At 40.2% G+C, this 24994-nt stretch overlaps 1 protein-coding gene across 1 annotated transcript; it reads right to left on the bottom strand.

The window, feature by feature from the left end:
• Positions 1 to 4912: 4912 nt before the first annotated feature.
• Positions 4913 to 7911, bottom strand: LOC141631843 (uncharacterized). Its single transcript, XM_074444465.1, has 3 exons — positions 7798 to 7911; positions 6426 to 7021; positions 4913 to 6131 (listed from the first exon to the last, which is right to left on the bottom strand). Exons 1-3 carry the CDS (start codon positions 7909 to 7911, stop codon positions 4913 to 4915), a joined length of 1929 nt encoding a protein of 642 aa, XP_074300566.1.
• Positions 7912 to 24994: the final 17083 nt, after the last annotated feature.

Here is a 24994-nt window from a genome sequence, read left to right as displayed (position 1 = left end):
ACTTACCTAGCTAGCCACCCCCAATCAACCACTAGCAACACCCAACCGGCTCCCTTTCACACCTAGCAACCACAACAACAAACGCCACCACTACCGAAAACCCTACTTAGACAAACTCAACGGTTAAACTACTACTTACGACCACTACCACCACCACTATAGGCCACAATAGTCCTCCACCGTACCCAGCACAACCAGAAACCTATCCACGGCCACCATACCTCGCCCTAGCTGCCACCCACGACTCAACAGCAACAACAAACACCAACACCAACTCGCCCAAACCGATGTAAACAACCCGCCATACCACGAGAACCACGCAGCAACCACGAGCCACCATCACCTGCTTCACCACCCCACATTGAACCCCAGTTGTAACACCCACGAATTTCCCATTTTGACATTTAAAATTTATTAAACCGTTTGATTGCGTAATTTTATATTTTTGAATTATTCAATTTAAATAATTTTATTTCAAACAAGATTTTTATAAAAGTAATATTTTAAAGCTCATTTATATAAAAATACGTGTTATTAAATTACATTCTTGAGGCATAATTTATGTAAGAATAAATGTATACGTACTTTTAGTCGTGCAGTAATAATAGTGATAGTAATAATAATTTCCGTCTTAAATTCCGTCTAACATTAGACCGTCACATTTCATTGGGGAATCCTATTTAAATACGGACCAATCGAAAATCGGCAACACGCTCACCTACCTCTTACACCCACCTTTAAATATCTCTTTTTATATATTATTATTATTATTATTATATATTATATATTATTATTATGTACTACCATTATTATTTGTTTTTTTTGTCTTACCCGCAAAAAGAACCCCACCCCTGCTTTCCCCCATTCATACTCCCTTCCTCCTCCTTTTTTCGTACTACCTGCAACACAACAAAACAAACAGCAACGGCACCACCATACTCAAACACCCATTTCCGTCCCTTTAAAACTTTGATCCCGCCTTCGTTTCTCGACCAAACTCGACGATTTTTTTACCATTAGCTTCCCCTCCTCATTCTCCTTCTTTACATGTAAGAAAGACGCCATCTTGCCCTCTGTTTCTGTTCATTCGTCTTACATGGGGCTCGAATTTCCTGCCTTTTTCCTTCATTCCTGCGTTTGGAGGTGATTTGGGATAACTCAGAGTAGCTGTGGACCGGGAGCATGCTGTTTTAAAGAGCAATGAGGTAACGGTGATAGGTTACTCGACAATGAGTCGATATTTTCGCCCTTTCTTACTCGGCTTTCCTTATTCATCGCAAAGTTTGAGTCTTTTCTGTGTTTCCTCACTTGTGAAAGCGATTCTTATAATTCTTGTGGTTAGTTTACATGGTCACTTGGTTGCTTTCATGGCTTGGTTCATGTTATAGCCGGTTAAGAACTTTTGGTATGGATCGTCGCTGTTGTCCCTTCGAATAATTTCATGTCATCTTGCTTGGTTTTTCTGAGTGGTTTATGCAGGAGTTTTGTTGTTGTCTATCCATGCCTCAAGCATGGTCATCCCCGTCCCGACCTCGTTTTGAGTTTCGTCCTAAAGAGTGAATCGAAACCGAGTCATTGAATGTTGTTAGTTTCCAGCTGTTCTCTGCCACTGCAATTGATTCGTCCTCGTTGAGAGGAAGGCTCTAATAATTACTTATTGTTTTGGGTTGTTTGTATGAGAGGAATGACATCTTTTTCGTGCTCGAAAACTCGTCTTAAAACCGACTTCAAAGTATATATTTTAGGCGTGTGCTAGGACTGTTCCCAGTCAACTTTGTGGACTGTTTTGAGTGAGAATCTTGTGGTTGATTTGAACCAATTTACTTGCTTCCGTCTCATGTATATATACATGTATGAATTGGGTAATTTATATGGATGAATTCCGTCTTGTTCATGCTTAAAAATCCGTCTTAAACGGTCTCATATGGGTTTATATGCTATTGTTTTTGCCGGCTTTTCCACGCGTGTGCAGGGGCCGTTCTAATTTCTCCTTTAACTTTAAACATTGTGTATTTAAACTTAATATGATTCATGATGGAAACAAATGGGTTGACTTATATGAGTCATGCTCGTCTAATACAATGGCGAGTATTGGGTGGTTCGGACTTTGGTTTGTTTACGTTTTTTCTCGTGTTTTATATAACGTAATTCGTCAAATATCGTTCATTTACATATTCATTCATTTAATTTATGTATTTGGGCTTGTCATGTTTTAATTGTTGGGCCAATTGTGTTGCTTACCCATCTTTTTTCCCTGTTCCTTATTTTTGTTGGTAACTTACTTAGTGTATAAGTGAGCTAAACATGACTAAACTTTTGGGCTTCACATAACTTAATGTTTGGATTTTACATGTGTAATATGTTGGACTCAATATGTTTTATTTGTTGGGAAATCTCATAACTTTTTTATTGGGCTTATGAATGAGTCACTTGTGCTTGTTTCCGTTTTATTCCGTAAATTTTCACATAACGTAAATTATCCATTACCAGTTGTTATATTTGATTTATTTTATTTAACCGGCATGTTAAAGTATGAAATGGAATATTTATTAATATAATACAAGTATAAGATATTTATTATAAGTAGTAACTTGTAGTGAGTCGTACTCAAGATAATGTCTAGTATTGTTCCGTTGTGAGTGTTTTGGTTCTACCGGAATACTAGGGGTGAGCCTGAGGCCCTCTAGTTGCGGTATGAACGTCGGGAGTGATGTTCCAATCCGTACTCATGGTGATGCAAACCATAAGTATGAATGTGACATTAATCATCCCGGCCCCTGAGTCTTGGTCCTAGAGGATACTAGGGGTGAGCCAGAGGCCTTCTAGTTGCGATATGATCCGTCGGGAGTGATGTTCCCATCCGTACTTATGGCGATGCAGGTCATAAGTATGAATGTGACATTTATCATCCCGACCCTGAGTCACGGTCCTATCGGATACTAGGGGCGAGCCATAGGCCCTCTAGTCGCGATAAGGTCGTCGGGATTGAAGTTCCCATCCGTACATATGGTGAGATGCAAGCCATAAGTATGAATGTGACATTAATAATTCCGTTCTATGTGCTTGTTTGTTGTGCTTGATTGTTGCACTTGTTTGTTGTATTTGGCTATGTTTTAAAGGTAACCGCTGAGCCAGATACTTGTTTGTTGTGTCTCGCACATGTTTTAAAGGTAACCGCTGAGCCATATACTTTATGTGTTGTGCTTCGGACATGTTTTAAAGGAAACCTCTGAGTAGGGCACTTGTTTGTAGTATTTGGACATGTTTTAAGGTAACCGTTGAGCCAGATACTTTAGAGGTCGTGCCTTGGACATGTTTTAAAGGTAACCGCTGAGCCAAGGTACTTAAGGACTTGTGTCTCGGACATGCTTTAAAGGTAGCCTCTGAGCCGGATGCTTTGCTTATTATGTGATGTTAGTAGTCCCATTTCATGTGTTGTATGTTGTTTGGTTTTCAAGTTGGATGTATCATATGCCTTATCTAAGATTGACTACGCATGTTTTGAATGTTAGTCTCATGTTGTGTGCTTGCGTCAAATAGTTATATTCACGATGTTCTAATATGTTCTTGTTTATCTGTTTTTTGACATATTGTGGCTGGGAGAACCTTGAGTTACTCCCCACTGACTGTGGCGTTCATGTTTACATGAATGACAGGTGGTGAAGATGCTTACGTGGGGAAGACGTGTGGGCTAGCGAGAACTAAACCCTTGGGCCTTAGTTGCTAGTTTAGAAACCCCTTATATATTTATTCGTGGGATATCTTTCCCCCGTTTTTCTAGACTTGGGTTGTAATAACCTAAATTTGTCTATTGTTGTATTTGTTTCTTTTCATTTTTGGCACCCGTGTGTTAATCTTTAACTAGTAGTAAAAATTTTTAAAAATATCTTTATCGCGGGGTGTCACACTAGTAATGCCTCCATGACACGGCCCCCAATGACATGCCCTTGCAGCAACTCACGACACCCACAACTTCAAACACCCACACAAACCACCACCTTCGACCACCCTAACACCACCACTGGAACCGACTGAACACCACGACCCTACCCCTCCAAGCCAAAGTCAGACGAGTCAGACTAGGGGTTGAAAAGCCGTGCTCAACGTGTAATCAACAACCCACAACCATCCTTTGAAAACCCTAATAACAACCCCCCTTCCCGCCCGTCAGCGGTGGTCAATGGTGGGTCCGGTTACACCCTGGTCCTCCATGGTAATGGTGACAGTCTTAGTTCGTCATACGGTGGCCTAGTTTACGATTTATAATAATTATAAAATTAATACATTATTTTATAAGACGGTCTTACATTTTATCGCTAATTGCTTCTTCCGTCTCCAAAATCTACTTCTTCTATTCTTATGAATTACATTTCAGATTTATCATGTATTTATAGTCTAAGTTTAGGGAGCATATGAGGCAAATTTGGAAACTATTACAATTACTTTATTCTAATTATTATAGGAATTACCTATTATTATTATTATTATTATTATTATTATTATTATTATTATTATTATTATTATTATTATTATTATTATTATTATTATTATTATTACATATTATATTAGCCTTACCATAAGTAGGATTTCCACATACTATCCTTACTAATTTTATTATTGCGAGAACACTATTATTATTAGGATAATTATTGATATAATTATTATTACCTTTACTTATTATTATTATTATTAAATCCCGAAACAATTCCCGACACACTTATACTAGATTAATAAATTTCGGTCCACATAACTATGGCACACGGCCCAAAGCTCAATTACTAGCTAAGCCCAATTCCCGACTAGGATACTTATTTTATTATTTAATTAATGTTTTATTTGCAATTATTATTTTTTGGTGAAAGGTAAGTAATTCTCATTAAGCTCAAACCAAGTAAACAAGATACATCATAATTTAGCTTACAAGACTAGTAATCCAATCTCTATCCTTAGACACTTTGACCCTACTAAGCTGATTAAGTAGTCTGATTTTCATCAGATTTTTACACTGAACGAATAAAGCAGTAGGTCTCAAAATAACTCCTTCGAAACGCGCTGAATTACGCTGATGCCATACAACATAAGTAGCAGCCATGAACACAGATACGCAAACATCCTGCTGAACCTGTGTCCATTTCCTTCTACCAGTCCAAATGATACAATTCCCCTGCGGTTCAGTGATCTTCAGCCAGTTGCAAACCAGTAGTAAGATCTCTCTGTAATATTGACACTGTTGGAACAGATGTGTCACAGTCTCAGAACCAGCTTGGCATATGCAGCATAAATCATCAGAACTGATGCCTAACCTGTGCAGTTTCTCTTTTGTATTCGGAGCATTCCTCATTATCAGCCAATTCACAAAGGAATGCTTAGGAAGAGCAACATGATTCCAGATTAGCTTAGCCCATCCCACTTTTGTTTCCTTAAGTCTGATCCAATCATAACCAGACTCTACAGAATATCCCCTCATATCAGCAAGCCATACACCCTGTGAGTAACCATTCAGAAACGAATCCCTGGTCTTACATATAGCCTTCCAGTTGCCAATCATATGGCGTTTAGGAATATGGTCAGACCAGGAAGAGCTTTTTATATAAATTTGATGCACCCACTTCACCCATAAACTATCCGGCTTGCTATAAATCCACCACACTAACTTCCCAATAGTGGCTATATTCCAGTGATAACTATTCCTGATGCCAAGACCACCTTCACTCTTAGGGGTACAAATGTGATCCCATCCAACAAGAGGCACACTCATATAATTGCTAGTGACATCCCACAAGTAATTACGACAAATATTATCAATTTGTTTCAACACACCCTTAGGAATTAGAAAAATATTTGCCCAATAAGAAAAAAGAGAAGTAAGAACAGACTTAACAAGGATGAGTCTACCAGTATAGGAGATCTTCCTTGCACCAAGCATTCTGATTCTGTCAACAATCTTCTCCACCAGGATCTTACACTTCTTTTTCCCCAATTTACTAGCAGCTATAGGGACTCCAAGATATCTGAAAGGAATCTGACCCTCAACAAACCCTGAACAGTCTATGAGTTGCTGTTTGATAGAGTTATGCACCCCATTAAAATAAATGTTAGATTTTGCATTATTCATCTCCAAACCAGAAGCTCTAGAAAAAGTGGCAAAGGACCTTAACAGAAGCATGACAAAAGGATAGTCTCCTTTTGAGAACAATAAAAGTTCGTCATCAAAATCAGATGTGATAACTTAAGCTTCCTACAGAGGGAGTGATGTTTGAAAGGCAAAAATTCAGTTGTAAAGTTAAGAATCCTGGTGAGGTATTCCATAGCTATGCTGAACAATAAAGGGGAGAGGGGATCTCCCTGTCTAAGCCCCTTCTTCCCATGAAAAAAACCAAAGCTATTACCATTAAGGACAAGAGAATAGGAGGCACTAGACACACATTCCATAATATGCTTCTTGAAGTGAACTGGAAAGAGTAAAAGCATCAAGCATTTGACTGAGGAATTTCCAGCTCACTGAGTCATAAGCCTTTTTCAAATCAACTTTGATGAGGCATCGTGGGGAAACAGCAGTTCTCTTGTATAGTCTAATGATGTCCTGACAAACAAGAATGTTCTCAATAATGTTTCTCCCTTTAATAAAACCTCCTTGAGTAGGGCTAATAATGTGAGGCAGAACCCTAGCCAATCTTGTACATAAGAGTTTAGATATCACTTTATAAATGACATTGCAACATGAGATTGGCCTAAACTGTCCAACAGTTTGAGGCAAGTCCACTTTGGGAACAAGTGAGACTAAGGTATGATTCACTTGTTTTAAAAGCCTACCATTGAGAAAGAAATCCTTCACAACAGTGCACACCTCCTCTCCAATCACTTGCCAGGCATCCTTGTAGAAGGCACTAGTGAATCCATCAGGGCCTGGTGCTTTATGGCTAGGAATATGGAAGAGAGCATCCCTGATTCCATCATTAGTAACAGGAGTACCTAGCTCAGCACAGAGCTCCTCACTGCAGCAGGGGCCCTTCTGAACAACCTGACATTAATTAATTATTTAAATTACATAAATTATTCTCATCAATTATTATTAAATTACGGGGTTTTACACTCGTTCTCATCGCAATCGATCGGGAGCGATATCATGTCACGTCAACTGGGGGCTCGATCAACTGCGGTCTCTCCATCAGCCAGATCTTCAAAGAAAAGGGAACGGGAGTCAGTATCAGAAAACAAAAAAACCAAAAAAAACCAAAAAAAAAGAAGGCCGAATAAGACAAGGAAACGGGTTCTTACCTGCAAGATAATAGGACTCCCAAGATAAGGATTTTCTCGGTTCGCCTTCCTATTGTGCTATCCTAGAAGGGTCTCTCCTAGAACTAAGCATGCGGGGCTCATGCGCAGTTCCATTTGCTTCACTATGTCTAGAAATTGAGGGTCAGCCCTCATCTCTAAGTTCACATGCCCTCGTAGGACATAGCAATGAGGAAGGCAAAATCCATAAGATCGGCGCCTTGCCACATAAGAAATAGTAGGCTCCTCCCTGTTTATGAATCGATCAACAAATTCGAACATACGGACACCTTTTGAGGTCACGAGACGGTCTACCTCAGCCTTGGTCATTCCAAGCAAGTCCCTGAATTTGTTTTTATAGCCCTGAGAGCTAGGGGGTATAGCCGGAACACTTTCTGCATCCCATCCTCCAACCGCAGCAATTTCTTCAGGAAAGGGACAAATTTCGCCTCTCGGAAAGGCAAATACATAAAAATTCGGATCCCAATATTCAAGACAAGCATCCAAAAAGGGGTTAATTACCTTCACTAGCTTCAAACTTATGATGGATCCTAAATTGAAAGCACCCATGTCGTGTTTCTCCACATTTTTAAATTCATTCATCCACTCCTTAATGCGGTTTTCAAAGTCATCCATATTTTGTTGGAAAATATGAGAGAATATATGAGGTGATATTTTGATAGACGGAATCAAGGAATAGAGAATTGTGAGAATAGAAGCTCACCCGAGGTCTCTATTTATACTATTCGACGTTTCCTAATTTCAGTCGAGAACAGACAAGCTAGAGAGAAGACGCAGCAGCAGCTGCGCCTCTTCGAAGGATCGCATCTCCTGCTGCGCCCCTTCCCCAGGTGCTTTTCCTCGTTTGACGACCGTGGATCTTTCCCAAATCCGTTTTACTCAAATTTTCCTATTCCTATAGGGATTTTTATTTGGTAATTCCGATTAATTACCAAGTTTTATGTTCCCTATTTTTTTACGGGTTCACTTTTCGAGGCAAAATTGACATTTTCGCCAAATACGCACACTTACTCGTTCTTATTTATTTTCTTTTTTTCGGGGAATCATTTCACTCCCTCTTTTCAAAAAATGTTTATGACACACTTAGACATTTCTTTTAAATTCCTTTTTTAGGGGGTAGCCCTCCCTACCGTCCGGTCGCGTCATTTTGCCCATTTTCGTCATTTTTGATTTTTTCCATTTTCGGGCACTTTTTTTTCTTTTTAACGCTAATTTACGCTAATTTAGGCCATATGTAATTTTTCTACGTTAGTTCCTTTTGCCTATATGTTTTGTTACGTTTTTTTTCTGCGTGAATTTCGGCAGCATGACGGCGCAAACTGTCACATGCCAAACCTGTTTTTGTTTTCAAAGCTAACCTACAGATACAGCAAACACCCAGCAGCAAAGGCACACAGGCCATTATATATACAAATGCAAAAAAATATACAACAAAGTACGGGTTCCTGCCCAAAATGACATAAAAAATGTATAGATGTACAGCAAACTAGCACTGACATCCTCTTAGCTCAGCTGTTGTCGTCTCAAGGGCAGCGATCTCAGCATCTCTAGCCTCGAGCTCTCTCAGCAAGCGGGTTGTCTCCTCCTACGACTGCGCCAGCTCACGCTCCAAGCCACGCTCCCTCTACACAGAAGAAAATGAAGTGATGTGATACTTTACTTTACTTCGCTTCACAAGTTTGGAAGGAAATAAAAATAAAAACGGGTACAAAAGGTTCATACCTATCGTCCCGAGTCACCTGCAAGGGCCTCAATGGTTGTAGCTTGCAGCCCAATGGCCATCCTCCACAGCACCATGTGCCTGGACGGTGCCACCTGCATTCAAATAGAGAGAAGGTTCAAACAAATGCATTCCTATGTAATTAAGTATAAAATACTAAAGACAGCCAAAGCTGGGGGCTTACCCTCCTCACAAGGTGCTTCCACTCGTCCAAGCCAGTGCCAGTCACCGCCTCGCTGAAGTCCCGGATCTTCGAGATCACCGTCAAGCCCGCCGAGTCAGTGTACTCCAGTGTCTCTGGAATAGCTGGGGTCTCGACGCCCGCCACCTCGATCTCCTGCAAATCTCAAGTGATTAATTATTTTGATGATCATTCAACATTTATAAGTCTTATCAAAGACAAGTAGACGATAAACATGCTTACCACAACCGGCCAGTACGCCAGCCTCTGATAAACGAACTCGGCGTACTCCTCTCCAGGGAGAAGGAGATCGTCACTACCCGCGCCAGCCGGGTCCGCTGTCCTCTCAGCCTCTGAAGGCTCCCAAAACATCGTCAGTGTAGGATCGATGGGAACCGTAAAAGCGTCACGTTTACACTGTCGATCCAAACGCTCACCCAAGTACCACACAGGCCCCATGGGCATCGTCAACAGCAACCGACTCGAACTCTGAGGACGGAGAACCTCAGTCACGAAATTTGGAGCCCCAGAGTCGCTCTCCCAAGGCCGGGGCACCCACTAAAGCAAGAAAACGAGGGGTCATTCCTATGATCGTCTCTAAGTGAAGAAAAGATAAAATGAAGATCAGGGACACTTACGTTGTCTAAGCTCAGGGCGTACACGCCCCTCCGACAAACGTCGTAAGAAGACCGCTGACTCTTCCAACGACACACTACGCAGTCCCTCACGACGGGGTACGCTCTTGGTACGTCCGCCGCCCTAGTGGGCACAAAGCCAGGGAAGTAATAGTACAACCACGCCTGCAGGTAAAATGATAATGATTACAAATCATTTTCTATAAAAATGATCTTTCATACTTTAAAAAAAACAATAATATGATCTTTCATATTTGCAAGAAAGGTTCATACCTCCAAGAGAAGTCCAGGACCGATAGTGGCAGGAGAAGTTCCCTTCTCCATCAGCTCCGGACGAACCATGGCCCTCATGTAGCGTGTGAGGACCGCAAATCTAGGAGTAACCCAGTCCCAACGACCTAGGCTACTCAAGTCAGCAAGAAATGGAAAAAGCTTCGTCGATAGCCTCTCCCTCTTGTCTCCGAGGTAAATCGAAGACAAGAACCATAACAGCCATAGACGAGCCCTCTGCTCAGCAGTACAAGGTGGTGGAGGCACCATGTGTCCATCCATCCTCACACTCGCCGGGACCCTGCCGCCGAAGTAGTCTCTGACTTAGGTACTCGGCACCAAACCAGGTACCTGGGCCGCACTCGTAGCCAGGTTCCAGCCGATCATACTCCTCGCCTCGGTCGAGTCTACTCTCATGGCCGTCACCGACCACACCACCGGCTCCTCTCCAGACGGCAGACGCGAGATCATGCTGTAGTCCTCCAAGGTGACCCCGATCTCTCCAAAAGGCATATGGAAAGTTGAGGTCGTGTCCCAAAACCGATCAAGAAAGGCTCGAATCAAGCTGAGATAAGCCCGAATCTTCCTCTCCTTGATCTCCCTCCAGCCTCGCACCAAGGCACCGAAAGCTCCCTGCTCAATGATAGCCTTCTCCTCCTTCGACAGCTTCCCGAAGGCATCCAACATCGTCGTGTAACCAGAAAAGGACCTCATGTTCCCAGCCGTCTACGTCAATTCAAAAGGAAAGTTTTCTTAAGCATAGACAAGCGCAAATAAACAAACAAGGAATATGTAAGAAGTAAATAAGTGAATAAAGGAATGATGATTTGAAGGCTTACCATACTCCTCACCGTCCTGTACGACATATGGCTCTCTGCCGCCAAAATGAGATGTCGCCCATCCTATTTCTCGGCCCACTCAAGCGCTCTTGCGAGCTGATGGGCGCCTCGTCCTACATTAGCCCTCTGTGGGGCCTCCTCCTCTATATCCTCCTCCATCTCCTGGACAGTAGAAAGCTCAAAGTCAGTGTCCATGAGGTCTCTCCCCGAGGTAGAGAGAATATCCTCTGCAAATCAAAGCAAATAAAGCAATATTAAGCATATTTTCAAGCACTTTTAAGCGTTTAAAGACGGCATTTCTAGCCATCGTAGGCCAGGTTTTCCAAGGCCTGACCACTCATGTGGTAGGTTGAGTTAAGACAAGCCTAAATTCAAGCCTAGTTGCGAGTTTGAGTCAGAAATTCGGCAGCATTTCACTACAATAGAAATTATGCCATACAAAAGTGTCACGGAGGAGCTGTCACAAATTGAAAATCCGGCATGATAGCAAGTTTATTCATTACTCAAGGGTTCCAGAACATCAAGTTTCATTAAAAATGGGCTAGTATAGAGCCATTTTCGAAGGGTTTTACGGTATAGTAAAGAGACCGTCACATTTCGCCCCAAATCCTTAATACTTGACAAAAATTCAAAAAGGATGCATGGTTGTGTTCCTAACATGGTTACTTACTTATTTCTAATGTAAATTTAATGAGACAAATTTATTTGAGACAAAAGCCCCAAATTTTCGACATAAATGGGTGTATAAACCCTAATTTTTGACCCGTTGTCGAGCAGGTACCTTATTTTCTCCTCAACGGTGCTAAGGACACGCTGTTGTCGATCAGACACCTTTATTTTATCCTTAGCGGTGCCATGGGCGCGCCGTTATTGATCGGATACCTTTATTTTCCTCAGCAATGCAAAGGGGGTGTCAAATCTTTATATTCTTTTTTCCTCAGCGATGCTAAGGACGCATCGTTGTCGACCGTTATGATTCTTCCCCACGGTACCAAGGGCGCAACGTTGACATCTCAGGTATGGTTTATTCTTATGGATAGCGAGCTTCCTTACGTAGTCTAATGGATTTTAAACGACCCTCCCCGATAGTCGACAGACTCTAAAATGTTCTCGACGACAGGTCCTTGGCTTAGACCCCTTGAGCAGCCTAGCGTTGCCATAGTCATCAGGTTATAAACTTTGATTGACCTGATAGCTATACTTTGACTTTTGCCTTGTCCAAGCCTCAGTCAAAGTGGGGGCTCTGTACATACCTCATTTCTACACCTCCCGCCAACCACCCAGTGATGATTGGGCCGCATGTTTGATATGCGAAGCGATTTGTGACAGTTCATAAGTTCATCATCAAGTGATAGCTTAAACACCTTAGTCAACCTCATGGTCATCATCTACGCGCCGATACGGTCGTTTTGACAGTAATTAGAGTTCATTTGGAGTCTGGGTCAAAAAACCGCTTCATTTTCTAAAAACCATTTAAATGCCGAGTCGGAATATTCCAGAGTGTTCTAGAATTTTCTGGAAAGTTATTCCTAATTAAATTTAATATCTTAAGGAAATATCTTCCCCAAAATTCCATAAAAAACGCGGAAATCTTTTTTTCTAAGGAGGAAACCTCTGGGGAAATGACGCAGTAGGTGCTGCGCCTCTTGCAAAGGTCACAGTGGCTGCTGCGCCTCTTCCCCAGCCCTCTTTCCACGCTTTCCAGAATATTTTCCTGATTTGTTTCCGTGTCCGTGTCCTTCCTAAACTCCTCCATATGTTTAGTATAAATAGAGGCCTTCGGCCTCCATATTTGGCACGCGAGTGTTCCGCCCCTTCTTTCTCTCTCTTTGCATTCTAGACTACGCTATTGCATTCGACGCCTACGTGCTTGATCAATCGACCACGTAAGCTCAGATCATTATGAGTCCCAGTCACGTTGCATAGACCGACCAATTTGACCAACTCCACTTTAATCAACCTAATCAATTAATCTAAATGCTTTAACAAGGGCATTTTCCATGCATATTTGAGTCGAGTAATCACTAAAATGATAACTTTAATTATTCTCCTTTCGTCAAACATGTAAGTCTGACGGTGTAAATCCCATTTATTTATTATACTTTTATTTTCTATCATCTAATGTAAGGTCAATATCAAGAGCACGTTCTAAGACCGTATTAAAATCCCGTCTTTTAAAACCGTTTTTATAAAACAACGGAGGTCTGGCGTCAAGAAGAAACGCAGCAGTAGCTGCGCCTCTTCGAAGGATCGCAGCACTTGCTACACCTCTTCCAGAAGCTGTCATTGCTTCTGCTCTTCTTCTTCTTCTTCCTCGACCTAACTGCAATTTTCTATTTTCTTTCGTTTTTCTTTGTTTTCTTTGTCATGTCAGTGTATAAATCATGTTTTAATAATCCTTTTTTAACTATAACGCTTAATTTAACCTAAATCCCTTATAATTCAATATTTGCGGGTTTTCGTCATCTTATTCAAACCCGGATTTTAAAGGTTCGATTTTCCCATATCGAGTCTTTAGAGTTCGTCTTTGTACATAGTTTTCTTTAATTGATTTCAGTTCATCAAGTTTAATTCCGTTTCAAGTTTAAAGTTTCGACCTTTATAAATCCGACATCGTGTGATTATGTAAATCGCCGTAATAATTTATTAGTCTTTAATCTGACTTGTGATGATATTAGTATGCATGTAACCAGTTAAATCACTTCCACTTGAGTCTAGTATCAATAATCGACCTTAAATCTACCAACGAATGATAACATTGTTGTGATTCTGACTTCACAGCCAGAGCCCAACTCTAGAACAGACGCAGGAAGTGATGCGCCTCTTCCAGAGGACGCAGCAGATACGGCGCCTATTCTGGGTTGGTCTCTATCCCTGAACTCTTTCTCGCTTTGACGTAGCTTCTAATTACGGTTTAAATCGACTACTACTCGTATTATCACCTCTAATCTGACGTATTTTCATACTTTGATTTCTAGTCTTATTATTTCTTTTATTTTCTTCTTTGAAATCCCGTTTTGAGCGTGGTTTTGACGTAGATCAAATAATCCTTGTAATTATTTTAATTTTTATTATTTTAATTTTATTTGTTTTTATTTATTATGAATAATTTATTTACTGGGCTTTCATATGTAATTAATCTAACATCTACTTTGACCCCGAATTATTTGTTAAATCACATGTTCACCGACTTAGTCTAATCTCACATGCTAGGATTAATCTATGTTTGTTGCATTGCATGGTTTACATCGACGACATATCAAATATAAATAATTTCCCTAATCATTAGTAGAGGCCGCTATCGAGGCGGGCGGGATTAGGTGTTCGAATAAAAGATCTTCCTAATACGTACCCTCAACCCTTACTCCAGTTATCTCTGGACATCCGTGTCCATTGACATATTCAAGAGTCATTCTTGACATATAATGCTAAGGGTAGCGAGTTCTTAGTGTTCATGTCATTACTTTGTGTCTTGACATAGCACGACGTATTCGAACGGTTTCCAATTTTTCCACATTAAATTGGTGGTGACTCCACAAATGCAGGCTTATTCAACCTTTCACCAGTTTCAATGCCTCACCAATCGGTAATGGCTCATGAAGTGCTTTGGCAAACTAAGGTTCCGTGGGAGAAGTTGGTCCGGTTAAAACTCGTCGTCAAAAGCTACCAACCAAAACAATATTTATAACTTCAAAAACTACTCTTAGTAAAGAGGCAATTAAAGGTCGGATCCCAAGGGACGGGTATTGATGTAGGATTTTCAATTGCAAGTAGCTATGTCTAAGAGTGTCACAATTTAGGTTGAGATAGGAGATATACTAAATTAATCAACAAGATGAATAAAAACAAAGTGAAGCAATCAAGGGGATGTAAACAATTGATTAAAGGCACTAGGGTGTCATGGGTTCATAGGAGATTCATGGGAGTTGATCATACAAACATGTTCTCAATTATATAGCAAACACTTATTGTTGTGATGGGATCGAGTTAGTGTATATTTTACAATCCCTAAGAAGGTTTGGGTCCCGAAACCGAATCGATTAGATTGTACAACACCTACAAGTCGACTTAATCCTTCCTATCCAACTATATGCATGGTCTAATGAGTCTCGAGTTGGTGTATAAGCTTACAAGTCTCATTGAAGAGATAAGTGATGGATCATAAAATCCAAGGATTCATAGGCTCGCATTTCATCAAACATAACATGTGCATATGTTGAAATCACAACAAGCAAGCAATTTAATGATGAAAACATATTAGATTAAGCATAGATCAATCCCCATGTTTGTTTCCCCTAATTCCCCATTAACCCTAGCTAAGGAAACTACTCACTCATGATCAAGTTTAGCATGCTAATAAGGTTGTCAATCATACTAACAAAGCAAAACATGATGAATAAATAAGTGATTAGCAATAATTAAACAAGAGTAAAGAGGAATTATACTTATGAAGATGATTCCAAATAATAAAGCAAAGAATAATAGAAGTACTTGATGATTGATGGAAGGTTGTCAATCCTCCAAATAAACCCAAATAATCTTCTAATTACCCAAAAATAAAGGAAGAACTATAGAGAAATTATGGAAAGATTAAGATGTGATTAATGTTGATAAATTGTATTACAACTAAATTAAGATGATTAAGAATTGATTAAGAGAGCATACGAATTGATAAAGGGATGATGATAATCTAGGTAGTACAAAGGGGTATTTATACTAAAAGATTAGGTATAAGGATTAGGGTTAATAAGGGCTTAAATGACTATTAAGACCCTAAGAAAAGTTCAGGAAATGCTACTCCCGAGGGAAATGAGTGGATCCTCCTTGCTAGTCCTGCCTTGGTCCGCTCGTCCCGTGGTATGGCACGTGCTGTTCTGCCTTATGATCCGCTCGGATCCTAGGGAAGACGCTCGGGTTCTGGCGCTGCAAGCCGCTCGTCCTGGGAACAAGGCGCTCGGACCTTGGTGTTCTGGGACGCTCGGATCATGCACGATCGGCTCGTTTTCCTGGGCAGAGAGCTTCTCTTCTTTTGCTCCTCAACAATGTGCAAGGATCGTGTTGGGTATGCAAGGATCCTTTCGTCATTGCCCATTTCACTATATTATCTACTTAGGCCTCTAGTGTTGGTCATTTTTTTGATGCTTGATCATTAGATGCAATCCATTTAGCTCCATTTCGCCTCGTAAATGCAAGGTTAGCAATCCTTTCCTACAAGGAGACAAAACCTCAAAGAATATGCAAAATGGGAAACTAAAGATGGTAAATGACCCAATTATGTGCTATAAAGCATGGGAACGAGGTTAATTCGGGGACTAATGTGCTAAAATATGAGTCACATGAAACATCCCCAAACCGAACCTTTGCTCGTCACGAGTAAAGAGGTGACTAAAACTAGGACCTTTATTTAAACTAACCTACTAATATAGCCGATATGAGACAATTAGCGGGTCTCACTCGGCCCGTTCAACTCACAACAAGACAACCATGAGGTAGGATGCCTTCTTGAAAGGCAAGGTGGGGCTTGCCAAAATGGTGATACATCCAAGCATTAGGCACACAAAAGTAAGTAATGGATTCATCTACAGAAAATGAATAGCCGCTTTCCTCATCTAAGTGGCAGAAATTGTCAAAAAGGGAGGCAATCTAAGGGTACACATTTCATTATAGATACGGTTTCTTCAAACTACTAAGCCTAGCAGGATACCAATAAATCACCTCCAAGTTGTGTCAAGCTAGGGTGCCTTTGTCCTCAATCGTTAAATGCTTTCGTCAAGAGTAGCCTCCTATGGTGTTAGAAACACTAGAGGATCACGGAATTCTCTTTCTTGCCTAGACAAGAAGAAGGTTCTTCCCCTGTCTACCATGCACAAAAGTGGATTCGATGAATAAAGGGATCGATGTGTTTTGAGTTTCATATGGGAGTTTGCTTTTGATGTTGTTATCCCCCCCCCCCCCCCTCCCCAATTTCTTGTGGCATTTGACATTTTTGAGAACAATTTGTTTTTGCCATTTCTTTGATGTTTTGCATTTTTTATACTTGACAATTTTCAACTTTTTGCATTTCTGAACATTTTCAAAGTCACCTTAACTAGTAACGAGGGTGCTTATATTTGAAGCATAGGAGTTCTTATTTTTGTACTCCTCTTTTCTTTGATGCATTTTGCAAACTTCTTGACTTTAATTTTAATGTTTGAACTCAAATTGATACTTTTTATGCCCATTCCCTTTTGTTGACAAAATGTGGTAGATGTGGAAGATGGTTGCATGGTTTCAAGGGCCACCTTGGAATAAACGGTAGCCAAGGAGTTATCACACCACAAGGTACTCTTGACTAGGCCTTAATCCATGGGTCAAAGGATACTAGCATGACACATCCTAGGGTGTTTTAGAAGCATTCTAGTGAGCAAAGTCTTAAGAATAAAAACTATCTACAAGGGCCTTATATACACTTGTCAAGCTTCCCAAATAGATGTTTTCACAAAATTTTCCTAAAATGCAACTACATGCCATGATGCAATTATCATTTATACAACCTAATGCATATGCTTCTACCAACTATTATGCCATATAAGCTAAATGAAACTCCTAAGATCACATTGGTGCATACCGCATCAATCAAAATAAAGCCACAGAGTCATTAACATAGAGAGGAAAAAGGAGATTGGAGAGATCATACCATGCGGTCTTCATATTCTTCATGCCTCGGATATGACATAGTCGATCAATGTGATAGAAGGATAAACAACAAAACAAACAAGTATATACAAAATATACAATTCTACGCTACAAAGGAATGAACATGTTTTTGGTTTTTCAATTTTTTAGGGTTTTTGTGTTTGTGAAATAAAAGAACATATTTTTGTATTTTTCAAAAAATTTCAATTTTTATAATTTTTGATTTAAAAGTCAAGTTAGAATTCCTCATCCCCAAACTAGTATGGGCGTTGTCTTAAATGGCCAATATGATAGGAAATTATGCAAGCTAAATGAGAATGCATGATTTCTACACTAATATGCAAACTATATGACATATACACAAGTGATTCATTCTAAGCTACACTATATGATGCATGAATTTATTGGTTGGAGAGCTAATTTAGATTAACTCCCAATGCTTGTGTTTGAACTTCCCCAAGCCAAGTAAGACACTATTTCTAGTGTAAAAATGGGGGAGTTCATGCACAAGTATGCAATGCATGAAACTAATTGTCATTTTGGATTTTCAAAAGTGCGAACAATAAATTTATCATCACCTAGACTTTGCTAAGGTGGGATAATAGTCCTTAAATTTTACAAGGACAACACTAGAAATTGAAACAATCAATTGTAAAATAAGTTAGCAAAGCATGAAATTTTTGACAAGAAAAATGAGGGGTAAAGAAGAGCTTCACCTTGGCCATGGTGAGTAGCGCATTCCAACTCCACCTAGCTCATGAAAATCTTCATTAGTTACCATCATCCCCCCCAAGATCATTATCCCCTTGTGTTCTCGAATCGTCACTCTCATAAAAATCCATGAACTCGTACCCCTCACTATTGACCTCCACCGTGTCACCGCCACTTGACCTTTCTCCTTCTCCTTCTTCATGTCCATGTGTTCCACCGTTGGCATGCTCCGAGTTTGGAAAAAAGATATCCATTTTAGCCCAATAGAGAAGCATTCCCTCTTCACTAATGTGCCCTTGTTTGACCAACCGGTGAAATTGCGGATAGAGAGCATAGTAATTGTCCACCCTTACTTCATATTACTTTTGGTGCATGTCTTGGAGTAGACCCGTGACAAAGTCATCTCTAGGAAGGATGAAGGGATTTGGGTGATTATAAGGTTGATATGGAAATGGGTAAGGCGGGATAACAACTTTCTCTTTTTCATTTGTTTGAGGTTCGTGTTGTTGAGGTTGGGTAGGAGGTAGGGTTTGATTTTCTTGGTTGGAACGAGTTGGGATGAGGTAGGATGGTACTTGTGAGATGGGACCCCTTCGAGGTGATATCCTTGTTAAACCTTCCATTGGAAGAAAAATGGGGGTGCTCCCCTTGGTGATCCACTTAATCTTTCGCTCAAAGCCTTCAAGGGCTATCCAATGGTGTTGTTGGAGAATCAACATTTCATCAATCTTCGTGTTGCCTGGAAGAGGTATATAAGCATTGTTATTGTGGAAATTGGAGTTGAAGAATTTTGCAAGCCTTGTTATTAATCCCCCATTGACAATGTGGATCATACCATCATCATCTCCATTCCGAAACTTTGCCCATCTTTCAAGAAGTACTAAGGAGGCGTTGAAGTGATAACCGCTCCTCCCTTGTATCTTTATGTACGACTCCATAAAAACTAGATCGAGTTCATTCACCACCGCGGGATCATGGCGGGCTAAGAGAGTGCTTGTGATAAACCAGTAAGTAAGCTGAATAATAGGGTTTAGAATATGAGAGGTAGAGCATTCCTTAATGAAAGAGAAGTCGCGACCCGTCATGGCTCACCATAGAGGTGATATGCTATAATTCCGAGGCTTTGATGTACGAGTAGGTGATACATCAGGACCCAACACACTAGCAAACTCCACAAGAGTCATCATTCGAGTTGTGTTCTCTAGTCTAAACTCCACACCAATTGTCTTCTTCAAGGTAGAAATCTTTAGGAAACTCAAGAATTCGAGGACTAAGGGCCGATAAGTGAACTCATGCATGTTGAACATGGTTGAAAGACCAAGTAATTCAAAGAGCGCCTCAGTTTGATGATAAATGCCTAGTTTCCTTAATGTCTCATGGCACATGAATTTAGTAGGAAGAATGTTCTTACCAAGGAGACGATGAAAGACGAGTCTTTGGACATCATTATCGAATTCTATGTTGGAGAACTCATTAAGTCTTGAGAGATCAACTATTTCTTCATTCTCTCTCCTCAATGTGTTGAGGTAAAATGTTGAGGAGCTTTCAATTACTCTTGTTCTTCTTCTTTCTCTAGGCAAGGACCCTCTTGATCTTATCTTTAAAAGTAGATCTTGAAATTTGGCTTGTTGAAGATGAAGGTATTCTTTGTAATTGAGATCCTTCTTGAAACCCTAGGTTTTGGAGGTTTTTAATTTAGAGAGGTAAATGGGTGATCTTGGTGTGTTTTGAGTCATATGAGAGGGGATTTTATGTTTTATAGAGGAAGGAAGTGTAATACTACGGATTTTATAGGCAGGTACTCGACCGAGTATGGCCTACTCGGTCGAGTAGTATGGGTCATGTAGTCTGTTTGGCTACTGCCGAAGAACACTCGGTCGAGTATGATGAATACTCGACCGAGTAGAGGATACTCGGCCGAGTATACTCTATACTCGACCGAGTATCCGGCCTGCGAGTGATATTTCAGCGGTTTGATTCGGGAGAAATTAGAGGTTATATAATTTCGATAATCAGTTTCTAAACACCATTTTACAAAACCTAATCAAACGTACGACGCTCTAATCACTCCCAATCTCTCCTCTTTGTATGTGTGGACAATCTTAGCAATCACATTCAATCCTTCATCCTTTCGTCGGTAAGTCTTTATTCCCATGTTTGTTGATGATTAATTATAGGGTTTGCCTTTAATCATGAATTGGGGGAAATAGGGTTTTTCTGTTAGTGATTGGAATTATGTGATTGTTGTTGTAGGTGACGATGTGATATTTGTTATGCATTTTTATGGTTGATTGCAGCATAAGCGGATTGCGAAAAGGTAGGCTTTCCCTACTCAGTTACTGTTAATTGATTTAAGATTGTGTTTGTTTTGTAATTGTTATTATCTGCTGATCATCGGAGTATGGGTGTTGTGGTGATGTGGTTTTGTTGTGACGGTTGTGGTGTTGTGACAGCTGTGATGCTGTGGTGTGTGTGATTGTGGTGGAGTCACTTGCGGGAGTGGTTTCACACCCTAGTTCGCCCTCCGTGGAACCCGTCACGGGAGGGGATGTGCACATTAAGGGACGGGGATTATTAGTCGCTCGTTGATGAGCTAGACTTGGTGGGGATGGGCTGCGGTCACCCACTGGCGGAGTGGATTACCTGTTGCGATGGGTAATCTGGCAGGGCGACACACTTTGGTGTGTAGTCGGTTACTGTGGAGAATGATCAGCCGGTTACATTACTTGTTTGTCTTATCTTGATTAAACGGTACTGACCCCGTCGTTGTTGTTTTATAAAACCTGCGGTGATCCATTAGGGGATGGTGAGCAGATTGTCACAGGTAATGCAGATGTTTAGCTATGAGACAGTCATGGGGTGTCATCACTCGAGTCTAGCTTCCGCCGACAAGAGACTTAGCTTGCATTCGTTGTAGTTGTTAGACCTTTCACAGTTATACTTTGGTTTGGTGTTGGAAACATGTAATCACTAACTCTTTATACTTTAATAAAGGTTGCTTGGAATTGGTAACTTTGATATACTAACCTCGGGAAACCGAGATGGTAACAGCCTTTTATGCTAGGATAGTCCTTGGTAAGGTACGTTGGTATGAGGGGGTGTTACAAAGTGGTATCAGAGCCGAAGATTCTGGCACCTAAAACTATTGAACTCAATGAACTTAGGATGTCTAAATAAAATGAACCCGAGGAGAGTTGTTTAGAGCTACCGCAAAGACTTGGGAAACAGAGCGATGTCGCACGAAGGCCCTTATGATCTCTAACCGGTCACATGGGGGTGTCTTGGAAATTGTTGTATGTCGAGTCATGTATGTGTAGTACTCGTAACTTGAATTTTGTGATATGGATGGATGAAATGATTGGATGAAATGGTGAAAGTGATGGAATATGGCAATATATGAAAGGTGGATTGTGAATTCGTATATGATGGATCTTGAGCATGAAGAATGTGATCATTTTACCTGTTTGATAGAATCTTGAGCATGAAGTATGGTAGTTGTATTTGTACATATGAACATGATGATGTTAATGTTTGGTTGTTGGTAGTAGCATGTGATTAAGGTCATGCATCTATATATATATATATATATATATATATATATATATATATATATATATATATATATATATATAGATAGATATATATATGAATGTCATGTTTAATTTTCATGTGGGTATGATAAAAGTTCATCTATGTACTGGTTTTTAGAAGTATCGAGTTGTTAATGATTGCTTTATTCATGTTCAAGTTGTTTTGTTTAGAAAATTTGATATGTATGAAGACCGATTACGGAAGGGTTGTCTTAGAACTGTCATAAGTCGAGTTCTAGAAATGATATTGCTGTGATTCTAAATTGAGGTGATAGCTTGTCTTCTTACGATTCCAACGATAGGTCACACGCCCAGAATGACCAAGTAACGAGTGAGATACGACTGTTTTACGAAAACTGGACGATGCTGAGAACTGTGTCGGTACTCGACCGAGTAAAGTAATACTCGACCGAGTAAGGGCTACTCGGCCGAGTATGCTCAATACTCGACCGAGTAATCCTATGTGACAGTTGTGTTCGCTTCTGGAGTCGAAAACTCGGCCGAGTAATATAGTTACTCGACCGAGTATCCTGTACTCGACCTAGTATGCTATGTACTCGACCGAGTACCTCTTTGGGCGGCCATTTTGAGTCGGTGGCTATATTTTCACCCTAATTTTGAGTCGGTGGCTATTTTCTTACATTTGTTTTGAGTCGTGGGGTATGTGCACATGTGTGTTTGAGTCTTAACGCATTCTTTTATATATGTGACGGTCTTGATACGTAAGTTACCAAATGCTATGATAGGGAGAATGCCGGCTTATGAGGGATAGGCGTTGGATATAAAGGACATGAGTTATATGTGGTTGTGAGAGATAGTGGAACAAGAAAAGAGTAGATTGATGGGCTAATTGAGGTAAAGAGCATGTTTTGTGAGATATGATGAGTAACATAATCGTGTGTTGAGTAATATAAAAGCAAGTGTATATGGGCAAGGGTGATGTAAGCGTAAAGAAACGTGAGAATGAAAGATTAAGATGAGGGATACGAATAGTGGCATATTGGGATGTGTAAGGATTTATGGAGGGAGACGGTTAGGATTGAGTTGCTTAAGGATATATGTGATAAAAGGTCGCTATAGAGAGATGGAAACGAATAGTGTATAGTGAGGTCAAGTTATGCCGCGATGAGTAGATAGTGGTTGATTTGGAAATTTGGAATATCGAGAGGTGAGCCTAGTGTGTAATTCTTTGGGCAATTAACGGTATGAGATGAATTTTTGGTTTCCTAGAGATACGACATGGAGATACGACTTATTGAAGAATAGCCGTTAGTGTGTAGACTTGATGGTAACAAGTGCGAGTGAATAGTATGATGGGAGGAGATTAGTGATAAGAAATAAAGAGAAGATATCGATATGAATTACTGAAATTTGAGTTGTGGAGTAACAAGAAGGTAATCGGATTACTAAAAAGTCAACGTTCACCGGAGTTAAGGAGCAGGAAGGTAGGAAATTATGGAAATGTACGATAGCCTCACTAGAGAGTATGAGTTAATGGTTATATAGGAGAACAGGACGACATGTTAGCCGTGAGTTTCGAGGTATTAAGGGAATAAGAAGCTTGTAAAGTGTTTGCACGACCTGAGATTTTGGTGGAGAGTTAGGTAACGATATGATAAAGGATAGAATTGGGAATAATGTTGAGGTAGATTTTGTTGATGGATTGGATGTTTGTTATTTGGGATGACAACCAAAGAGAGGAAACGGATTGTTATATTAAGAAGTGATAGTAAGAGAGTAGTCACATGAAGGATGTTGGTATCATAGTATTGTCACTAGTGGTTGAGGATGATGTTACTGTAGGGAAGTTAGTTATTCTAATGAGGTTGATTTTGTGGAAGTGATTAGTATGTTTGGTTGTGAGGGAGTATAAGATGTGGATATATGAGGTGCTCGCTGGAAGTTGAGTACTGATGTTATGGCTATATTTGCCGGAGGGGTGATAATTGTGTGTATGAGAGGATATGTTATGAAAGGCACCTGAGTTAAGTCTGGATGAGAGGTATTCATTGTCAAGTGGTAACTTACGTGATCAGAATTGGCTAGTTAGATTCGATTATGGGTCCATGAGGTGTGTAAAACTTAGTGTGAGGTCCTGGCCTCACGAGCAATGGTGTGGCGTGATAGATACGAGTCGTTATGTGTGTGTTCCGCATCATATGTTATTCTTATATGTGTATGTATGATATCTGTAAGTAATGGTGTGAGGTTCCGGCCTCAAAACTCATGGTATGGATAATATTCATAAGGTTGGTATTTGTGATCCCGTCTAATATGCTGCGTCGTGATCTGGTAGAGCAGTTTTAAGAAAGTCTTGTGATCAAGGAAGTTGTGCTCAGTCAGTGTTATGCGATTGTAAAAGTTGTGATGGCTATTGATGTGGTGTTGTGCACTGGGCACGGTAATTCGTGTTGTGATGTGAGTATTTTCATGTTGTCACAGATTGTTGTTTGTTTACTGTTGCTTGCTGTTAGTGTCAGTGTTGGCATATCGAGTGTTGTTTTGTGTGTTAATGTTTCTTATCAGTTTCGGCTTCGGATTAAGAGTAGAGTGGGATATGGAAGAAAGCTGAGTATGTTTCCGTTGTGGTCATGGTTTAATGGCATTCTGTCAATGGGACACAGTTGTGAGAGGTTCTTAGAGTACTTTTGATCTTGTTTTAAATGAGTCATTGGTGGACACAGTTGTGGCAAAAAAAAAATGCGGAGCATGTGTGGCATTGAACTGGAACTACATGTGGTTTAGCACCTTTTCTTGGGACAGTGAGTACGGAGTTTTGGGACTTAGTATCATGTCAAGTCAAGGGTGAGTTTTGTGGTAATAAAAGAGATGAACTTGAGAAGCTAATGTGAGTAAGTGTAATATTTTGTGGATTGTGAGATAAGATTGTGGAGATGAGTTTATTTGTATATAGAAGTATGTCGTTTGTGGTAATGTAGAAGATATGGAGTAGTGGTTATACTGAGGATTTTATGATATATGTTATGGGAGTACAGAATAATAAGGACCTAGTATTAGTGAGTTACGAGGACGTAACATTTATCTTAAGAGGAGTAGGATGCGACAAAGAGAGTTTG

The sequence above is a fragment of the Silene latifolia genome, chromosome Y (assembly GCF_048544455.1).
Source record: "Silene latifolia isolate original U9 population chromosome Y, ASM4854445v1, whole genome shotgun sequence".
NCBI classification, from domain to species: Eukaryota; Viridiplantae; Streptophyta; class Magnoliopsida; order Caryophyllales; family Caryophyllaceae; genus Silene; species Silene latifolia.
This window is presented reverse-complemented; position numbering and strand designations above follow the sequence as displayed.